Below are 22,256 nucleotides of genomic sequence, written 5' to 3' on the forward strand. Positions count from 1 at the left end.
ATCAGTCACGTTGCACACTGAGAGGATCGTTCACAAACCGCCTTCGAAACTGGGCATCCGCTAGCACGCGATCTACTCCTCGCTTGGTGAAGCGGGGCCGTTGTGGGATGCAGAAGGTAGAGCCAAATGTCGAAGTCACTGCCTGCGAAGTCACGCGGCCTTTGCTTCATTTGTCTTCTGTTCATCAATCAATGTTTGCGACAGCTGTTTTCTTCTATTTCGCTTGGTCTAAGCTTCCTTCGCCTTCTGTTCTTGTCCCCGTTGTCGTCTTGGAAGACACTCGTGCTCGACTTTCCATGCCTTCTGTTGTTTTCGAAGTCGCTCTGCCACGGCTTTCTTGGCTTCTTGATGAGCTGTCAATGGCATCCGTTTCTATGTCTTCTTATCGTGGGGTACATCATACGTATCTCTCCCCCCTCCGTTGCATTATTCTCCTACAAATACAAGCAGACAGGGGATACCTTAGCATATAGACGGAGGAATGTACGGCTACTGGTTAGGTGATACTGCTTCTGGAAAATTTGTAATAATTACGCATTTTGCCTCATCTTCGTTCTGATATTTTCGTCTTCGTCCTTCGTGCGCCTTCAACAAAACGACGAAGTTGGCAGCCATGGCGACGTGCCTCTTGCTACTATTCACTCTTGGAGCATGTGCTGCGCTGACTGGTGGACAAGGTACGGTTGTTTTACCGGACGTCTTAGCAGTGACATATGCAATTCTGCAAGCAGTAGCCATGATAACGTACTCATTGCACTGCAGGTGCTCAGGCGCGACGTAAGGCCCAGATGTGGATGCGAGGTACAGAACAGTATAGTGGCATGGCGACATTTCCCCCGTATCTAGTCTTTAAATTTGTTATTCTTCCTTCCTTAACTGCACAGCCCATGACGTTAACTCTGACAAGGAAAAAGGTGAGCTATCCCTTGGTAGTCGTTCATTTCAATGACAGATATCGCGTCCTGTGGACATGACGTGGAAACACTGTAAACTGGAAAACACCCTTATGGGTGTAAATGGCTTGTCCTATAACTGACACCTCTTTTTACACCGTACATGGTCTGGAACACCCTTTTTAGAGGGTGTATTCCGTGTAAATCACCCCTGGAAAGGGCGCTTTTCTTTGAAAATGCCCTCTTTTGCACCCTTTAAACACCCTTTTAAGAGGGTGTAAGATTGTTAAACACCCTCCTAAAAAGGTGTATAAAGGGTGCAAAAAACGGCATTTTCAAGGAAAAGCACCCTTTCAAAGGGCGTATTACACGGGATACACCCTCTAAAAAGGGTGTTCCAGACCATACGGTGTAAAAAGAGGAGTCAATTATAGGACAAGCGATTTACACCTATAAGGGTGTTTTTCAGTTTACAGTGAAGCAACATCGGCCATGTCTTGCATCGTTGTGGGCGTGCAACTGCCCTGAAGATCGCGGGGTTAAAACGAACGTGATCAGAGTCTCAATTCTTTCTCTTCATAGACTTTCCAAGCTCTGTGACCATTAAGACAAATGCAGGGTGCCACAAATAGGCCCTGTGTCCATCCCATTTTCAACCAATTATTACAGGAAAGGATATGATTCTGAACGACGATTGGCATTGAGCATGTTACGTGGTGAAGTTATGTTTTCAGAATGCGCGCCGGTACTATTTTCGTATTAGGTGTGGCTAAGTATGCGGGGCACGTGCAATTATTGACAAGCTTTATATTCGTCAGGTTTACGCGCCCTGTGCGCAGATGATCGTCTAGGAAAATGCCGGAGCTACTGCATCAACGAGGGACACCTGACTGGCATCTGCACACTGCCTCACACGATGGGAACTTCGAAATGTGTCTGTTTTGATCCACGGCGGAGGTAGCTCGCTGACGAGCGAAACCTCGAAGTCGGAACATAAATCACGAACGTGACATTTCTTATGGATCCTTATTGGAAACTACATGATCCGTTCTCCTTGCACACTCGCATACACACCTTAGCTGACCTCAGCTGACGCCCCACTGCTGGACTACAGTGACCACGTATTCACACGAACACTCCAGCGGAAGATGCGGATGACGTCATGGTTTTCTGCTGTTACGTAAGCGCGATCGCGCACTGTCAGCACCACCTAGATAGAGAACGCCTGCTTACTCGTCGTCATGACGGAACGGGTAAGAGTCAGCCAATGAGGATCGTGTTTTCAAAGGCCGTAGCCAATCACGAACGTGCTTTCAGCGGTAGTGGCCATGAGGACGAACCGCCGTCGTCTGCGAGTTGTGATTGAACGTCCCCGCGTACTAAATGGGAAAAACTTGGAAATAAAGCGCATAAGGTCCCAGTCTTTCTCAAAAATGATTTTCTGGAAAGCGTGTTGCGCTTGTAAATATTTAGGTCTGCAGGTTCCATGTGAGCTGTGATGATTTGCGGGTTCTTGAATTCGCATAACGGTGAATCGCAGTAGCAGAAGAACTCTGACTCTTACCGTGTATTCACACGAGCGACATCCGCATCGAATATTCCAGTGGAAGAAAAAGCGAGAACACTTACTGCTCCCAGAGCAGAAGTTCCGTCCCGTGGTTGAGCATTCACACGGTGCGGAATATCGAGAGTGGCGTACTGCGCATTTAGCAGACGACACTTAGCAGACGACACCGTCAGCGTGTTTTCCTGTCGTCTGCTACGGAATATCTTGTGGCTGTGCAGCAGGGTATTCCACAGGGTTAGCAGTGTGCGTGAAGACAACGTTGAGCGGTTGCGCTCATATGACAGCAGAAAGCTATGACGCTTTTCGCGTCTTCCGCTTCTGGGGAATGTCGCTCGTGTGAATACACGGTTAATCGAAGGAGGGAGAGGAGGCAATGAGCGGGGGGGGGGGGGGCGTCTGTATCTAGGTGGCGTTAGTACTGTCCTGTCTTCCCGCGCACTGCCACCGCCACCTATCGTGTTCAACTTAACGGAAAGAAGGAAAATAAATCTAGTCGGTCAACTATAGACACAGCGTTGGAGATAAGAAGCAATAGCGCGCCTTGAGAAATACTGCAGCGCCACCTTGCGGTAGGGGAGGGCATTTTCTGCGACAATATAGTGTCATGAGACCAGTCTTAACAGCCAGTACGGAAGCGGAGTGAGTATAATAGATTACGTTATCGGGTACGGTCTCTTTTGAGTGACATGTCATGACTGTCAGATGTCACCGGTTCTGATCTACACTATGTGCGTAGGAGGACGGCGTCATGACCGATACTGCTGATATCGCATCGAGGTAACTACTACCAGCCTAAAGAACTTAGGCCACTATATTGTAGACGACTGGCGCCTGTGTGTTTCGAAGTCATTGGTCAGAAATGTACTATATGAATAGGAGGCTATAGCACTGGATATTCGTTGTTCCGGTTGAAAATCTGTGCGGTCGTTGTCTTCAGAAAAATTCCTCTCGTCCTCCACAGAAGCAACAAGTCGAATGTCATAGATCAACTGGTCATTTCAAAGATGGTATAGAGGATAAAAGTTTGTTTATTTCGAACGATACTTATGGCAGTGAATGGAAATGATGATGATGATGATGATGATGATGCAATCGAACATGATGAAATTCAGATGATGATCAAAGGCATCAAACAGATATTGCAGCATTGAACATTCTTCACCACGCTAGCTAGCCCTGGTCCTACCTCGATGACGAACACGCTGATGACGTGGATAACGACAGAGGGCGATCGTAAAGAATAAATGGCTTCCGTGATCTGCTTTAGTGATAATTATGGTGAACACGGGCTGTACATCGGACTTGTGAATTAACGGTAGTTACGGCGTTAAGTATGAGGAAGGCACAATAAATACGTAAAAGAAAGAATGCGTGAACCTCTCCCGTGAGGATTGAACGAATCGTTTGAGGAAGACCAATGACAGGCCGTTCAGCATGACTACGCTTCTTGATAAGAGGGAAAGCTCGTTCCTTTTGTACCGCTGCCAAGATAACGACGTCTTTCATTCCGCGGCGAATAACGAGACTCTACCGGCTCCGACACCACGTGGGGCATCTCCGCCAATCAGGCGGCTACCGGAGAGGTCACGTGCTTACGACAACCCATGAAAATGTGTGAGGCTCTTGCTGCTCTGACGTTCAGAGCTGGAGGCAGGTGGGCGTTCAAGGGTCTGTACATCGCCTACCACTAGATCCAGAAAGATAACACTTTTTCCCTCAAAGCTTCGGTACGCGTGATGTAAGTACACTCTAAGGAAAAGGGAATAAATTTGGGAGCTGTTACAGCTTCTGGTTCCCTAGATTGCAACTACTTTCCGTTTTATCCACGTGGCATTGAAATTTACTCCCCCAGCACTGCAAATAATCCCTAGACTCCGCATAACTTTCCCGGCATTTAGAGGGATTAATGCTTGTGGCAATCCATCCAGTCCCCAAAAGGCCGAAAGTTACGCCTTCATTCCCCTCAGAGTGTAATGAACCAAACATATCAAAGCGTCACAACCAGCGGCGTAGCCAGAAAAATATTTCAGGAGGGGTTCTATGGGGACTTTACATGGGGGAGGAGGATTTCCCCTCGTTTTCCTCTCCCAAATGCACTACCAAAGGTACGATTACGGGGGGGGGGGCGGTCGAACACCCAGAAACCCCCTCTCGCTACGCCAATGGTCACAGCCCCGTTAAACCTTCGTAATGTCACTGTCGACGGCAGTTGTCGATCACGATTTGAGGCTCTCTGTGGCTGTGTGACACCGGGCACCCGAGAACTGTCCGATGCAGGCGGCGTACGCTATAGCGTGAGGTATGTACGACTGATCGTGAACACCGGAGAACAAGTGGGCCCAGGGCCCGACAGCGTACACGGCGACCTCTTCTCCTCCGTGTGTGTCTCGCCGCAAGGGAAATGCCGACCTCTGTGAGAAACCAGGCCGCGCTGCAAGTGCACAATAAACACCCTGATTATACAGCGTCGCATGTGTTACAGTTTGTGATAAGTGACGCTGTAGACACGTAGTGTGCGTCTAATGTCTTATACCCCAGCCACACGGGCAGTCTTCAATGATCATTGAATTCAATGGTCTTTGAACACGCGCATGGCACCACCAAGCGTGTAACGTGTCAACTTCGCGGAAAGCATTGGGTCCAATGTTCCCTGAAAAGTTGACACGTTCCACCCTAGATGGCGCTACGCGCGTGTTCAATGGCGATTGGTCTCAATGATCATTGAAGAGTGCACGTGTGGCAGAGCTATAAGGTGAATCCGAAATAACAGCTCTATATCGTTACTTCACCTCTGGTGCCTCGAAACACACATCATATACATCATCTTTCCCTTTATAGCCTATAGTCGCTACTACAGCCTTTATAAGTCACTGTATAAAAAATTCGCGGGCTCAATAATTCGCAAATTTGTGAGGAGCCACGATCAGGCAATTATTCGCGGAACCTTAAATTCGCGGTGCCGCGGTGCGTCGACCCTGCATCACGCATCTTAGGGGCCCGTTGCATTTGTCTTCCTTTTGAACGACTTCTGACTGAGAGGGTTGCGACTAGGGGGTCCTTAATCGGCTCGTATCTGGGTCATTGCCGCCCTGTTTCCCGTCATTCCTGTCATCGTATCCAGCAGGTACGATGGACACTCGATAGTGATGCGGCAACTTTTACAAAGGCCGGCCCACTTGGCAGCTTGCTTAAACCCATACACGCTTGGTGGATGATCCAGGCTTACAAGGGACTGGAATAACGGGACACTGACGTCCGCGCGGGTTTCGTGAAGGCTGGACTACTGTCTCACTTTTGTGAGTGTTTTGTGTGTGTGAATAAGTAGTTTTCAAAGTAACCTACTCATTTATTTCATTATGTGACGAACTTTGTCAGGTATAATATTGCACTTCAAGTGATGCAGTTCGTTGTTGTTGTTGTTCATCGGTTGGTTCACCTTATTCTGTCATTCTGTTCATATTTATTCATGTTATATACATGCATTTTTGTAGATCTTAGTGCTACTCTCCCCTAATATAAAGCGCTCAATAAAGGGCCTTAAGAGAAAAATAAATTAAATGAATGACTGCTTTGGATGCACACACGCGTCCACACACACAAAAAAAAAACTTAGTAAGAGCCCTATTAGTCGTCTTATTCAAAAACGTTTCTGCATACAGTCAAAACTCGTTAATATGACCACTGCCATTCTCGCGGATTTTGGTTATAACGCGAATTATTATATTAACTAACACCACGTGTTACGAGTCGTACCATGCCCTGTACGTAAGCTTCGAAACGTTGAAAATTACGTAAGCTGGTAACAGAATACGAACAATGAGGCATTTTAAAATAATGTTTGGATGTAATGTATGTATGCATGCATAGGGAGCAGAGTAACGACGCTGAGCCACGCCAGCGAGCGCGCCCGCCATCTTGAGCCATTCGCGGCTGTGTCGCCTAGCAATGGGACGCCAATCTCCGCATTCTCCGGTGGAGAACAACGCGCAGTCGAACCAGCTCGCTAGTTCGCAACTCAGCAAACCGGTTTTGGATGGAGGTGACTCAACATGGACGGCTAGTTCTTGGAAGGAGAAACCACGTGACACGATTGGCCCAATCAAGGACACCGAACGGCGGCTCCGGCGCGGAAAATAATACGATACTCTGTACCCCTATTTGGTGACTCTATCATGCATGACTCACCCCGAAAGCGGGCCCGTGGTCGGGAGAACCGCCGGTTCAGTGACCAGCGGTTGTAGTAACCAGAGTAAAGTACACGTGTTCGCCCCTACTTGTGCGGAAAATACGGGTCAGTGTCATATAAACGAAGTGTCATACTAACGAACAAGTGTTACACGCAGAGGCCATTGACACGGTTCCCGAGAAAAACGATCATAAAGCGGAGATGTCGTATTAGCCAGCGTCATAATAACGAGGTTTGACCGTATATATCAATTTTACCTGCCCGAATATAGCACAGATATCAACATCCTTGCGAATCTCGTAGCCGTAATTCCGGTTAGCTATATAACTGTACTCGTGTTCAGCCTAAGAAGGAAAAGAAATCTAGTCCGTCGTCTACATACGCCGTTAGAGATAACGAGACGCAATAGCGCGCCAGGAGAAATACTGCAGCGCCACCATGGGAGAGGGCTCTCGTAGTGTCATGCGGAAGCAGAGTGAGTGTGATGGATTACATACATTATCTGGCGGAGGAGGGTGAGCGACGCCTTTGTGCCTAACCGTCCTATCTGCGGCGCAGTAATATTTTGAGAGCTGACGGACTACATTTCTTTTCCTTCTTAAGCTGAACGCGAGTATAAAAGAAATGTGTGATGTCGTTGCCAGTTGGCAAATTCATACTTACTCGTTTCGGCATCGGTATAGTTTGCTTTAGTCTCGTTATATCCTGGACCGTTCCCATACGCAAGCGTTGTTACAGGATAGTGGTTTACGTCCGAAAAGGATGACACACCTGCGTGGGAGTATAGTACACGTTGTAAGTACTACATCCTGTTACGGATTGCGTTCCTCGCGTGATGTCATCATAAGACGAAAAACGCTGAAGCTCCATGATGTCCTCACCGAGAATGTCTTTCCCGCGTTCCGGATAGCCACCCATAGTGAAGACATGGGAATGGTCAGCAGTCACAACCATCAGAGTCTCTTTCACGTCCAGAAGCTCTAAAGCAGACGACACTGATTCATCCAGTCCAACGGCCTCTTCCAAAGCATATGATGCCTTATTGATGTGATGACCACGATCAATTAGGCCTCCTAAATAATCGTAAACAAAGATGATCAAGTACCCCATTTTTTCTCTACTTTGTCGTCATCATCATCATCATTGCCGGCGTCATCACCATGGTAGTGGTGGCCTATGTTTCGCTCCGGTTTCCATGCGCGTGCGCGAACATTGATTGACACGAAAGTTCCGGTGGTGGTGGTCATGTGATCATAGTGATTATGACGATGCTAATGATGATGATGCTCATAATGGCTGTGGTCAGCGCTGTGTCTCGCTTCCAATTGATGACCGCTAATCGTCTCTTACCTTCAACTAGTAGAACAAATCCTTTTGGGCTTCGCTTGAGAATCTTGATCGCTGTCTCGGCCATTTCTTGTAGTGTCGGAGCGGAAGTCGTGCTGTTCTCCTGTTCGAGCACGTACGGCAAGTGGTCGTTTGCCACGAGACCTGCAATTATATCGATGCCGCTTATCAGAACGCGATATATACTTGAAATGAACATGAAAATGTAATGACAGAGAAGGACCGATAAAAAATCCGTTTGCGTCTGCATGCGTGTACATCGTGGTCTCCGTCGGACCTTTCTCCAATTGCATGATGTCTCACATGAACGGAGAAACAATGTCTTTCTCACTCTCACCACATTCTCTGGTATATCGTCCTCATCCTCTCGCGCATTCATCTGACGCGGAAGGAACATCTGATATTCCACGTGTTAGGAAGAACAAGAGCAGTGTTACTTGTCTTCTCGTGTCAGTGTGTCATACAATGGGAGTGAGCAATCATGAATGTGGAGAATGTGAGTACGATGCCCGTGTCTGTGAGCCTGGAGCTCTGCGTAGCAAACGAGGAGCTCTTTTGTCCACATTTGGACCCTAAAGATTAGAGCTGGGCGAATATTCAAAATTTCGAATACGAATCGAACAGTTTACTCTACTATTCGTATGTATTCGCAACGAATTTTGTCTATTTGATATTTTCGAATAGTTTTCAAATAGTTCTGGAATATACCGCGACACCACCCCGTTGGCACGCTTCGGCCCTATGAACATCGCCATCATGATCATGGTGGGCACAGGGATGGCATCCAATGTGTTGCTCTTTAGACGAAAGCGTGCTGAGCGAACGCAATGCATTTCGGACAGGTCATGACCTGTCCGGAATGCATTGCGTTCGCCCAGCACCTTTGCTGGGGCGTGTGACCATGGTCACACGTCGTACGGCTCGAGGGCTCGTGCGGTTGGCCATTTCCAAAGATGTGAAAACGACCCGGCGCTAAGACACACTGAGCCGGTGTGATGTACTTAAACTAAGAAACGCAATACCATGTCGCGCAAAAAGCATCGTATGGTTTATGCCGGCAAAATACGTTCATCTCTTGACTTTATGCCAACGAGAATATGTCGGGAAGCGCTAAAGCAGCATGTAAACAAAGTAACATGACCTCAAAATGACGTTGCCTATGACGTGCGACCATGACACGATGGCGGATTTGCAAAAAGCACCAACTTGAGGGTAGTTACAACAATAGCGGTAGGTAGACAACAATTTGTGTCATCCACCCGCCATTGTTGTATCTACCCTCAAGCGGGTGCTTTTCGCAAAATCGCAATCTTGTCGTGGTCACACGTCATACGCATCGTCATTTTGTGGGTGACACAAACCCGGCATTGTTGTAACTACCTTTAAGCGGTTCCTTTTAGCAAAACCGCCATCTTGTCGTAGTCACACATCATACGCAACGTCATTTTGTGGGTGACACAAACCCGCCATTGTTGTAACTACCCTCAAGCGGTTGCTTTTCGCAAAACCGCCATCTTGTCGTGGTCACACGTCATGTAAACTTGCGCGAATGGTTCCAGTCGACTTGCAGCCGTCCTCCCAACGCCGTTCTCAGCAGTATCTCCCTATGCGTGACACATCAAGTGAGCGCCATCTCTCTGTGTCCGGAAATACGTTAATTTACGGAGAACTTCACTCGGCCCATAACATGTACAGCAGCTTGCTTTCCTGCATGACAACTTGTAATGCTCGATCTGCGTTCCTATCTAAGTCCACAAGCACAGTTCTCTGCATATATGTGACTGTGTATCCCCACTACATATAATTGTAGTCCCAATAAACATATTCACAGCTCCTGCAACTGTATTCTGCAATAGAGGGAAGTATCCATACCAGTATAGTTTGTAAGCTGATAGAGAATACGCATTGCTGCAGAAAGCATGGGGGGGGGGGATATGTTTATTGAGAAAAAAAAAACAAGGAAAGGTTAGTCAGGCAAAGGCCGACTTGCTATTCCTTTCGTAAAGAGGAGCGGAAAAGGAAAGGGGACGAAAAGATAGGAAGGAAACGAAAAAAGGAAAGAAGGCGGGAAGAAAGAAAACGAAAAAGAACGAAAGAAAGAAAGCGAAAAAAAGGGAGAAAACGAAATAGAGGAAAGAAAACGAAAAAAGAGAGAGAAAACGAAAAAATAGAGAGAAAACGAAAAAAAAGAAAGAAAACGAAAAAAAAGAAAGAAACGAAAAGAAAAGGGAAAGAAACGAAAAAGAGGAAAGAAACGAAAAAGAGGAAAGAAAACGAAAAAAGGAAAAAAAGGAAAGAAACGAAAAAAAAGAAAGAAACGAAAAAAAAGGAAAGAAAACGGAATACACACACACATACACACAGACAGATACACAAAAGGGCCTTAGAGGCTGGTCGAGAGACCGGTTGCACGGAGAAAGCTCAAGAGGGCAGTCGTAACTGCCCCCTGGTTGTGCAGGACCGGGCCGAGCAGGGTGGCCAAAGAGACGTTAGGGTAGCCAAGTTGTCGCAAGTGGCGTTGGAGGACGAGTCTTTCTGGGAGGTACCGGTTACAGGATAGGAGGTAGTGCTCGATGTCGGCTTCCACATAACAAGTTGTGCAATCGGGGGAGTTCGTCTGGCGCATTTTATGCAGGAGTGAGGGTGTCCGTGCAACATTCATTCGAAGGCGGTGGAGGAGTGATTCTTCAGCTCTATTGCAGCGGCAGGCAATAGTGAAGTCCTGCATGGGGTCAATGAGGCGTACGAAATGATGATATGAGGTAGAGTCCGCTCGGAACTGCCGGGTACGGACATAACGCCACCGACGAATGTGCAGGGAGCAGACAGAGATCGTTAGGGGCAGAGGGGTGGCAGGAAGAGCTCTGTTAGATGTTGCGTCTCTTGCTATTGTGTCTGCGCGGGTGTTACCCAGAAGGCCTACGTGTCCCGGGATCCATTGAAGCGTCACAGAATGGCCAGTTACCGCAAGTTGTGTCAGAGCTTGTAGTATGAGCGTGTGGAGAGTGCATATGGTGCTGGGGCGAAACGAGAGCAGCAAATCCAGTGAAGCCTTGCTGTCAGTCAGAACAACCCACTGTGCAGCCGGCAGACCGAGCAGGTGCTGTAGAGCAGAGAGGATGCCGAGGAGTTCCGCTTCCATAGATGACATTGGGTATGGGAGGACAACGGCTTGCTGAAAGTCACTATCAGGGATATAAAATGCAGCACCCGAGCTGTCTGCCGTGACTGAGCCGTCCGTGTATACCTGGCGATGATTCTGATACGTGGAGTGCAAACAATGGAGAGCGAGTTGGAGGGCTACAGGTGCGGGAGTGTCACGCTTGCGCTGAAGTCCAGGGATGGTGGAGCAGATATCAGGACGCGCAAGGGTCCACGTTGCTGGCGCATATGTGGGAGTGGTTGGGGAGGGAGGAAGATGATCCTTCAGGCGGGCGATGGCCTTGCCGAAAGCTGAGTCAGGGCATTCGTCGTCAATATGGCAAAGATAGTGGTGAGGGTGACTGGTTAGATAGCGAGAATATACTCGAAGTGTATCAGCATCCCGCAGAAGAGGGACAGGAGTCTCCCGTGCTTCAGCAAGCGTGCCGTAAGTCTCTGATGTTCGTGGTACCCCCAGACAAATGCGAAGGCCGCGGGCTTGGATGTTAAGGAGCTCGCGCTCCTGTGTTTGGCTGAGGGCATGCAAGATAGGGAGGCTGTAGCGTAGTGTCCCCAACACGAGGGCCTGATGGACGCGATGAAGATCAGAGCAGGACGGGCCCCAGGACGCACCAGCGATACGTCTGAGGACGTGAACTGAGGCAGTCGCCTTTGTGGTAATCATCTTCACATGGCGGGACCAAGTTAGGTCGCGATCAAGTATAACACCTAGGTATCGGCATGAAGTGGTGAAAGTCAGAGGGGAGCCGTCAAGGTAGAGCGGATACCTGCGGAAGCACTTGCGCGAGAACGCCATTGCAACAGTCTTCGCCGGCGACACTGTTAGGCCGCGGGAGGCAAGATAGGTGGTAATCACATGTAGAGAGCTTTGCAGTCGGCGCTGGATCGTGTCTCGACGGGTTGCAGAAGTCCAGATGCAGATGTCGTCGGCGTATATTGTGATGGATGTATGAGCAGGGATCAACGGGGTAAGGGAAGCCATGATAAGGTTAAAGAGGAGGGGGCTAAGGACACTGCCCTGCGGGACCCCACGGGTCACGTGGTGCTTGGTGGTGTCCCCGCCAGCGGTGCGCACGAAGAGATAGCGGCCTGATAAGAAGTCTTGTATCCATCGCAGGGGGCAGCCGCCAACTTGAGCCGCAGTAAGAGCGTCAAGGATGGCAGCATGGTAAACACTGTCGTAGGCTTTCTTTACGTCGAGGAACACAGCGGCAGTCAATAATCCCTCTGCTTTGGCTTGTTGTACCTGACTGACTAGGTTGATGACACAGTCCAGCGCTGATCGGCCCGGGCGGAATCCCGCCATCACTTCCGGGAAATACTCAGCAGTCTCAAGGAACCAGCTGAGACGTGTGAAAATCATGCGTTCAAGTGTCTTCCCTATACAGCTGGTGAGGGCAATGGGACGAAAAGAGTCAATGTGATGCGGCGATTGGCCCGGTTTGAGTATAGGAACCACCATGGCCGTCTTCCAATTTTCTGGGACTTGTCCGGTACACCAACTCTCATTGAGAAGCCGCAGGAGGTGCAAGCGGCCCGATAAGGGAAGGTGCCAAAGGGCCTTATAGGTAACCTGATCTGCGCCAGGTGAGGTGTGCAGGGGGAGCGGCTGCAAGTGCAGTTTCGAGTTCAGAGAGGGTGAAGAGCGTGTCCAGGACAGGATGACTTGGCGCGTGGACTGGGACTGCAGGCGTTACTGAGCTAGGGGTGCTGGTGGTAAGTCTTGCGCAAAAATCTTCGGCAATTTGTAGTTCAGGCTGTGATGTACAAAGGGACAGGGAGCGGAACGGATTCCGCTGAGATACAGGGGAGGAGAGGCCTCGTAGTACTCCCCATATCCGAGAGAGTGGTGTACGAGGGGATAAAGAGGACGTGAACCTGCGCCAATGGTCCCGCGCAAGCTGACGCAGATGACGCCCAATAGCTTTCTGAACGCGCCGGGCTTCGAGGCGGTCAGGAGCGTGACCAGTGCGTCGGGCACGGCGTTCCGCGCAACGACGAAGAGCACGAAGCCGCTCGTACTTAGCATCGACGGCAGAGAAGCACACCGGGACACGGGAGCAGTTAGTAGCAGCCTGCGCAGCACCTGCTACAGTACGAGCAAAATCCTGCTGGTTTCCCAGTGCATCGTTTGACGAAGCTGACTCCAGTGTGGCCTGATAGAGCTGCCAGTTGGTTCGCTTGACGGAACGTGATGTAGCCGGCTGACGCGATCGTCGGATGCCGATAAGTACGGGCAAATGATCGCTTCCAAGGGTGTCGGCATCTACTCCCCATGTGAAAAGACGAGCCACTGATGTTGACACAGCGGTAAGATCAAGACATGAGGAGAGGTATGTGGCTTGAAGAAATGTTGGGGAACCGTCGTTTAATATACTTAGAGCTCTGTCGGCGAAGAGGTCCGCAAGGCGCTGTCCTCTTGCGTCGGTGCGTGTGCTACCCCAGACGGCATTATGCGCGTTGAAATCGCCACAAAGCACAAGCGGCGACGGGAGGCTGGCAATAAGTGTGTCCAATTCAGCAATGTCGTAGGAAACACCAGGGGGCAAGTAAAGGGAGACAACCGTGAGGTCAAGGGAGCCTAGACGAACGGAGCAGGCCACGTAGTCACCAGTCCCCTGCGTGCGCACTGTCCGGCGGACTACGGGGATGTCAGACCGGACGAAAAGCGCGACACGACTTGTTCGTCCTCGGGGTTCAGAAAGGAAGGTAAGGTAATTCGAGAGCCGAAAATCTTCTGTGATACCGCATTCGGAGACGCAGAGCAAGGGGAATTTGTGCCGCCATGTGAACTGGCGAAAATCAGGCGTCTTCGACTGGAGACTTCGAGCATTCCATTGAAAAATAGTCGTGTGGCGATAAGGGGCTGTTGGAGGAAGTGGCGGGTGATTAGCCATTCACAGGTGGAGAGGGAAGATGACGCAGAAGAGGCTCAAGTGCTAGTACTGCTTGAACAGCCGGTAGATCTCCCGAAGCAGGTATTTGTTGGACAATGGCGCGCAGTGCAGTGAACATCATAGCGATTATTGCGCCAAAGGAGGGATCCTCTTTCTCAGGTCGAGCTCGGCACGCCTTAGGTGATCGCGGGAGGCTGTCTTGAGGCGCCGGTTTTCCAGCTGGCTCTTGAGTCTTGACAGCAGAAGCAAAGGTCTTTAACGGTCTCGGGGGACGGTGCGTCGGCTGCTCGGCGCTACACGGAAGCCGTGGGAAGTGGGTTTCTCCAGGGGGAGGACGCCGCGAAGGCAAGGTTGCTGCACTCAGGACACGTCGTCGGTTCGCAGCGACTGCGGCCTTGGCAACTCTACAAGCACGGTAAGTCGCGGTATGCTGTCCACCACAGTTGGCGCACTTCGGCTCTCGTCGGGCCAGACATTGTTTGAAATCATGCGGTCCCGAACACACTTTACATCGCTGGGAGCCTCGGCAATTCCTGGCATAATGTCCGTATTTCTGGCAGTTAAAGCACTGAACCGGGGGGTCAATATACTCCGAGACTGGATAGTAAGCGAAGCCAAGTTGTAGCTTGGCAGGGAGCACGCGGCCAGGCTCAAAAGTGAGAAGAACACTTGACTTAACGATAACGTTGGCCGAGCCGTCGCTCTCGCGGGAATAGGCCACCTCCCTCTTCACCTCAATAACGCCGCTGGCGCGGAAGAAACCAAGGAGCTGTGCATCGCTGTACTGGCGTGGAACACCAACTATTCTACCCGTGGTGCGAAGGTATGATTGAGGAATGTATGGGAGAACGTCGACTCCAGCAAGTGACCGGAGGGCCACGAGACGGCGCGCAGATTCGTCAGATGACACATGCACAATGAGGGTACCCTGTTTATTGATGCGGTGACGGAGCACCGTCTCTTGTGTTGCCGACAGGATGTCGCGCGCGACATGGTTAGGGTCCACATCCCAGAAAGAGGCCAGAGGGTTCTCGCAGCGAAAAACGACCGGGATGCCGTCGGCACGGCTCTTCTTATACCGTACTATTTGAAACCCATCCTGAGGCACTTTGCAGTCATCCACTGGACTTGGGTCAGAAGACTGAACCTCCATACGCTGGTGAATGTCGTCCTGCTCGTGGATTGCCGCGCTCATGGAGCCGAGGTCAGTAAGAAGCTCGGTTCGTGAAGTACTCGGTGAGACAGACACAGCATCTTCGCTTGTCTTCCTTCCCACTGGCGACCGACTTCTCGCCGGCCTGGGTCGTTGCGGATCCTCGTCTCCGGCAGGATGACCAATGGTCCGGCGGTTTCCTCCGCCCCCCTCCATTGGTACGGGGGAGACGGCGAAATGCTCCGCCAATATCCGAAAACTGAGAAGCCGAAAGAAAGGCAAAAAGGAATTTCGTGAGGAGCAGCAGAGAACACGTCAGATCAGTTCAACGTCGTCGTCGTCAGAAAGCATGGGATCTTCAGACTCCCACTGTCAATATAATTCATCCCGGCAACATATAATACACATGTCAAAGCCCGAAGTAGACGCGCCGATTTTCTTATTTTTTGTTTATATTTTGACAGAAAATCCCATGGATGAGCAGTAGCTGTTTGCTCATGGACATACTCTGACAAGAACTAGCCATTCGAAATATTCGAACCATCATCAACAACTATTCAATTCGATTCGCAACTGCAGGGAAAAAAAATATTCGTAATGTATTAGCGGTGTGTCTGAAATATTCCTATTCGATTCGCAATGAAAATTTTGCTATTCGCCCAGCTCTACTAAAGATCATTAAACTTCGCATGGACACAACATCCCGCAACATGCTTTAGTGCAGAAAGGCGTAGAAACTGCCGCACGTCGAGTGTGTTCTCGGAGTGTGAAATAAGTAGACTGGGCCTTTCTGATGCTTCAAGGCAAAGCCGGTTTTACGAAGAAGGCCCAACTTGAAAGGAATTCGTTAGTTTGAATCGGAGGGCAAGCTCGGAGTCGTGAGGCCCCCGCCCAGGTACTTGGCCCGCAATATGTTCGTAGCAGCGAGCGTCAGGTTTGCTCACCTAAGAGGTAGTCCGTCTTCAGAGGGTTCACGGACAAAAGCTGCTTCCTGTTCCAGATGTAAGTGTGATTCCCCTTCCCCGTTTTTGACTTCTTCCATTCGTCAATGAGGTTCTTGCCGTCCTTGCGTATCCCGGGAAGACCTTCTTCGTCCTTTTCCGTGCTGTTTATGAAATTTCTTCGGCCGCCACCTAAAATGACCTGCGACATGTGCCATAGAAATCATAAGGACAGAGGCTAGAAGAAAAGCTGGGAGAGAGTCTGATGGGAGAGAGCAAACGATTTGTACGGAGGCGAGAATCTCTCCCAATGTCCAAGTCCGGGAGGCGCCATGATCGATATTCTGGATTCGGCTAGATTCGGCCACATCCTTTCCACGTGTTAAGACCAGGTGCGTTCGGCGCAATGGTATCCAATCCAATGCAAGTCGCTTCCGCTTCCGCTGGGCTCCGTGTGCCATGCCGTGCGCGAAGTGTGTTTGCTTTGTCTGTCATCACCTATGCGCTTGGATACCTTAGGGAACGATCATCGCCCGATTTAAACCTTGTGCTGCGACATGAAAGAACGGAACTCGCAGGAGACACCGTAACACGCTAGGTCTACCATATCAATCATGGCGGCTCCCATGTTGAGATGCCCCTCCTCCCTCGCACACTTGGTTTCTAGTTATTATGATAGTTCTATGACATGTGCAGAGAGAGTATGGTTACAAAATTTCGTACCGCAACGTCCAAAATGGAATGTGGTTACTCACGCGAAAGTTGGAGCCTGGACTGTCCTGGACCAATTGCTGGGCAATGTCCTTAGTATCGTTAAGCGAGCATTTCTTGGGAACAGAAGCTTCCCACCACCTGTGGCCGGAGTGCGCGTAGGTTCCAGCAGGGGTCGCGTGGGTGACTCTCGTCGTCGTCACGATGCCAGTCCACAAGCCTTCCTTCTGTGCCCACGTCATAATACTGGAGACGTGGGTCGATTTGTCGCTGTGGCACTCGCCGCTCTGTAACATGAAAACGCAGGATCTTGAGGAACTGTTGGAGCATGTCCGTAGAAGTAAGAAGACCAACCTAATGTAATACAGTGATATTAAGATGGAGGGATGAAGGCTGAACAAATTGAGACGTTGGTCATGCCGGTGCAAATCAGCTGCTCCAGAGCACTTTCTGTGTTAAACCTAAGGCGCTACTGACTTTATTGACATACTTGAAATATTACGAGCGTTGGGTCGTCTTGAAAGATGGCCAGAAGACTGATGTCTTCCAGAAGGTGTACTAAGGCGCACAGTGCGGTTTTCTTGGTCGACTTAGCCGGTTCCTCAGCGCGTTCTTCGCGTTGAATGGTCGACGGTACAGTCTGTCCGCAGGGCACCCTTCAGAGACTATACCAGCTCACGTGGCTCAGTGGCTAGCGTGCCGGCCATGTCACGTCGATGCTAGGTGGGACCCGGTCTCGAATCCCGGTGCCGGCTGTGCTGTCTGGGGCTTTTTCCTGGGTTTTCCTCGGACGCTTTCATAAATATGTCGGCACAATTCCCTTAGAAGTCGGCCCAGGACGCACATTCCCCACGGCGTCAGACGTGACGTTGCCCACCTCTGTGAGGTCCACAACGGCGAGCCTTTTCACCTCCGACACCATCTTCAGAGACTATTTGCTAGGCGTGAAGCGTCTTCAATACACCTGTAGCGATCACCGCATCTTCAGCACACGAGTCATCACCATCAATACCTCCTGCGCACCTGCCCCCGCGGCGCGAGGTTTCGTTTTCGACTGCATCGCCATTCCCTGTCATTAAACCGTCATACATCGCAGAGCTCACTCGTCTCTTTCATAGCCTCTACACACCAGTTGATGCTCCGCGTCCTCCTGCGTTCCACGAGTTTGACAACTTGATGGGACCCACAGCCGGGTTTGTTGTTCGTCTGAACCGCACCAGCCAGTAGGGCAAGAAGTAGGAATCGCGGCTTTTCAGCTCCCGTACTGATATTGCTGTTACAACGAAAACAACCTTCATTAATCGTAGTTTGTGATGCGGGCCTCTCATCCATTAAAATCTCCCGTTTAATGATTACGTGGAGCACCCTTTAAGCAGACGTGTGGAGCACGGGTGTGACGGGGGGAACAGGGGGTTAGTATGCGTCCTGGGCAGACTTTACGGGGAACTGTGCGACATTCGTCTGGAAAGTCTTCGGAAAACCTTGCGAAAACCTCAGACAGCACATCCGGTGGGATGATTCGAACCCACCACCTCCCAGTCTTCAGCACGACCTTGGCTACCCCCCAACGAGCAGGACGCCATATAGGTGTATGTATTGGGGACACTGAGCAAAGTGCCGTAGGGGACCGGGGTTTGTGTTGACTGATCAATGAGTCGCTTCAACTTCCACACATGACACGTGCCTAGGGTTGCCACCAGGCCGGTATTATACCGGCACGGCCGGTTATTTGCTCGCTCTCTTTGCTCGCCACTTTGCTCTATTTGCTCGCCACTCTCTGCCGGTTGCCGGTAGGAGGGTGATACCGGCAGCCTTTTGCCGGTATTTGCGGCTCAAAACCTTTCATAGGGCGGGCTTTTCCGGGCTTTTCCCTTCGACATTTCACTACAGCTTGAATAAATCTGGACCGCAGACCCAACTCCGAGCAGTCACCAGTTGTTTCCTTAGTTACTCATTATTATTATTATTATTACTGTTATTATTGTTATTATTACACACAGAAACACGTTTCCTCCTATTGTCTTGAGCTCTCTCTCTGGTTTTCTGTGTGTGCTCTTCCACCTCTCACCCACTTCCCTTTCCCGCGAGCATTTTTTTTCCTTTCCCTCTATTCCACCTCCTCTCCCTCAGCCGTTATTTTTCACTAGGAAATGTGGCAACCCTACACGTGCCACAAGGTTTTCACCAACAGAGGAGTAGCGGTCTGTTCTATTCTGCAAGTCATCATCTATTTTGCAAAATGTCCCTTACCTTCACTCTGTGGTCGACACCGAGAGTTTGGTAGTTGGCCTTCACCCCGCACAGGTACGCTGTGGCTGTGTTAGCAGAGTCGGAGGTCTGCACGTCAAGTCCATAAGTCCTTGACAAAGAGACGTGAGGAAAGTTGTCCCAAACCAGTGTCCCTTCTTCGCCGCTCTGTTTGCTCCGACGTTGGCCCTTGTAGATCCGTGCTGCCGTCACGGTGGAAGGGCCCATTCCATCGCCGAGAAATATAACCACATTGCGCGCCTTGCTTTTTGTTGGTTCACGAGCGAGCCTGGATTGAATTTCGTTGGCAGCCAGATCTCTCCAGTGAGTTCTGTTGACTGAGAAAAAAAACAGGAACTGAAGGGTTAGAAATAAAAGAAACTGGTTGGCGCGCAGCGTGCTAAGCGATGAAGTTCTGTCTTTAAAGCACGTGTGACTGTCACAAAAAGGCGTACGTATCTCGTTTTCAATAGATCAGGGACCCTGTATTCTCGTCAAAGTAATCTTCCTCGATTACTTTGTGTCTCGCCGGTCATTGGTCGTCACACCTTGGTGGTCACGCCTTCTTCGCGTAACGACCAATGACAGGCAAAAATACAAAGTAATCGAGGCCGATTACTTTGACGAGAATAGGGCCCCAGGGGAGATTTCGCCGTCGCTCGTGCTCATGGCCTGCTGGGACTGCTATGCGTCAAGGTTTTATTTTATTTTAATTAATACTATTTTAATAGTATACACACACGCAAAAAAAAAAAAAACGGACACCGCTTAACATGCTCTGGCCCGAACGCAGCGCCCAACGATATCGTTATTGCTTCTGATTTATGTAGGAACTAAGCGTACGTCTTTTTATGCCACCCTTATCCAAATTGATACAGAGAAGGCAAATGCATCCCATTTTCAACAAATCAGGAGATCGAGCGATACCATTCTGAATTACGGTTGTGAATAACTGTCCTCTAAATCTACACAGCTACAACGTCGACAGCCGTGGAGAAAGTGAAAAGCGAGGAAAGAAAAAGAGAGCAAAGAAAAGAAGAAGGAAAGTGTCCCACCGACAAGGATTTGAAGATGAACCTCGTAAAACAGAACTCAGTCACAAAGAGGCGTACACCCAGCGCTTTCCGCAAATCAGGAGTGATAACCATATCATTCTGCAAAATAAAGATTTATACCCTACACTCTAAAAACAGCACTTCACCGCATCGCACGCTGTATGCCAACCATTGCCAAGAATGATAGGGTTATCGCTTCTGATTCGAAGAGGGAAAGGGGGCGTACGCCTTTTTGTGGCAATTTTCATATATCCAGATTGCCACAAAAAGGCGTGCGCCCACCTCTCTCTTCGAATCAGAAGCGATAACCCTATCATTCGTGGCAATGGTTGGCGCACAGCGTGCTATGCGGTGAAGTTCTGTTTTTATAGTGTAGCCAAACGGGAAACCTAAGGCCGTTAGTGGAACGGCCGTTACTTCACCTATAGTCCAACTATCAGTTCGGATGACATCGTTCTCTGCCCTGATTTGTTGAAAATGGGAGGCGTACACCTTTTTGTGACAATTATGCAGTTCATAACTGCCACAAAAAAGGCGTACGCCTCCTGTTTTCAACAAATTAGGGCAGAAAACGATGTCATTCGAAATTATGGTTGGACTACATACTGGTCAAGTAACGGCCGTTCCGCTAACGGCCTTAGGTTTGCCGTCTGACTAGGGTATTAGTGAACCGTATGCTATCGCATTTGCATACGAAAGGGACAGCGTGGTGGTTCTGCGCAATGCGCGAACCTCTCTTCCAGCCGCTTTTGGGGCCCCCAAAAGTACCGAATCATCGCTATAATTACCGTGAAATATCCCATCTCAGACTTCATACATGCGAATAAATTTAGTCCCCGAATAAATATCGGAAACACGAGTACGCTTACGTTCTTTGCTCCGATCCGGAACGGGAAAAGTGAAATTTTCGCTCCAGCACCTCCCTGCAGCCACGAATAAGAACAGCCACCTCACGAACCACATACTGACCACACCGGTTAAACACGAACGGCGACCTCGCACTGGTTCTGTCCCCCGTACGTCTTACATCGACATTGAAAGGTGACGTCGCCCTTGACGTCACGGCACACCTCCTCGGCGCAGAGGCAGGTGAGAACAGCACTTCTGGTGTACTTCTACCCCTTCCCTCTCTTCCTCACACCCATTCCCCCTTTCTTCGTGCATTTCTTCTTTCTCTCTTTGTGTCAGTTTTAACGCGCATTATTTGTGCGCTTCCAGAAGACAAGTGTAACCTCCAAAAGTAATCAAACGTTCCGAGCACACCCACCCGTTAAGCATGTTTTATGAATCGTATGACAGTCCCGGAGTCCCTGACATCTTGTACAAATACAATCCTCGAGATTGTGTCCCTTATCCGCGCCAATTTTGGCTACGATATAGGCCTATTTGCTTAGACCGTATACTTGTCGCTGTTATCGCGGGTTGTATATTATTCGTTAACTCGTCGCCCACGTGAAGCCAATTTGAGGTGGGCATGTACGTACACGTGGTGTCATGCGGCAGGGTGTCAGGGTTGACACGTGTGAGGTTGCGAGATTCAGAAGCAGCAATGCTTAGTTGCTGAGCGAGAAACACTAAGCATCATATCTAGGGCGAGAGAGCAATTTTGCTTCATGCGGTTAATTGCAGGCTTTCATCTTTGACCTTCATCTGAGGCGCTGCGGTGAACGTGCACGAATGATTAAGGCGGGAGATTTCGTTAGAGATCCTGCTGACCTGTCGCTATTCCTTCGCGCTAGTAAAGATATGCAGCCGTAAAATGAAACACATTTGTCGTATGGTGACCTCAGGCAACTATAATACGCTGGCAGGTTGTGCTAAAATTTGCCGACAAACGTTAGGACAAGGTTGGTAGAGTCGTGTCTCTGACACACGGGCAGGCTGCAGCTCATGTGAAGTAGGAATCCTTTACAGCTTTGAAGGACCCCTGAGTAGAGATGCGAAGCCCCGAAAAAAAAAAACGGAGATTTTGGGGAAAAAAAACTTTTTCCTTTCGGGTTCTTTCCTCGTCTCCGGAAAAATTGTCCACAATTTCCAGGCGACAAAATTCAAAAATGTAAATTTTCGTGCCTTCGATGCGTTCCAACCCACCAACAG

At 49.7% G+C, this 22,256-nt stretch overlaps 1 protein-coding gene across 1 annotated transcript; it reads right to left on the reverse strand.

The window, feature by feature from the left end:
• Positions 1-3,470: 3,470 nt before the first annotated feature.
• Positions 3,471-21,217, reverse strand: LOC135368217 (alkaline phosphatase-like). Its single transcript, XM_064601364.1, has 8 exons — positions 21,029-21,217; positions 19,108-19,442; positions 16,902-17,144; positions 16,150-16,348; positions 7,997-8,137; positions 7,528-7,719; positions 7,310-7,417; positions 3,471-4,891 (listed from the first exon to the last, which is right to left on the reverse strand). Exons 1-8 carry the CDS (start codon positions 21,120-21,122, stop codon positions 4,677-4,679), a joined length of 1,527 nt encoding a protein of 508 aa, XP_064457434.1. The 5' UTR covers positions 21,123-21,217; the 3' UTR covers positions 3,471-4,676.
• Positions 21,218-22,256: the final 1,039 nt, after the last annotated feature.

This window comes from Ornithodoros turicata, chromosome 9, assembly GCF_037126465.1.
Source record: "Ornithodoros turicata isolate Travis chromosome 9, ASM3712646v1, whole genome shotgun sequence".
NCBI classification, from domain to species: domain Eukaryota; kingdom Metazoa; phylum Arthropoda; class Arachnida; order Ixodida; family Argasidae; genus Ornithodoros; species Ornithodoros turicata.

Excerpts from the sequence above, each read along its gene's own strand:
- LOC135368217 (XM_064601364.1), bottom strand. The coding sequence starts at position 21,122 with ATGTGGTTCGTGAGGTGGCTGTTCTTATTCGTGGCTGCAGGGAGGTGC. Across the intron at positions 17,145-19,107 it reads GTGTCGACCACAGAGTGAAG|AGCGGCGAGTGCCACAGCGA; the intron begins GTAAGGGACATT and ends TTCATGTTACAG. Across the intron at positions 16,349-16,901 it reads GTCCAGGCTCCAACTTTCGC|GTCATTTTAGGTGGCGGCCG; the intron begins GTGAGTAACCAC and ends CACATGTCGCAG.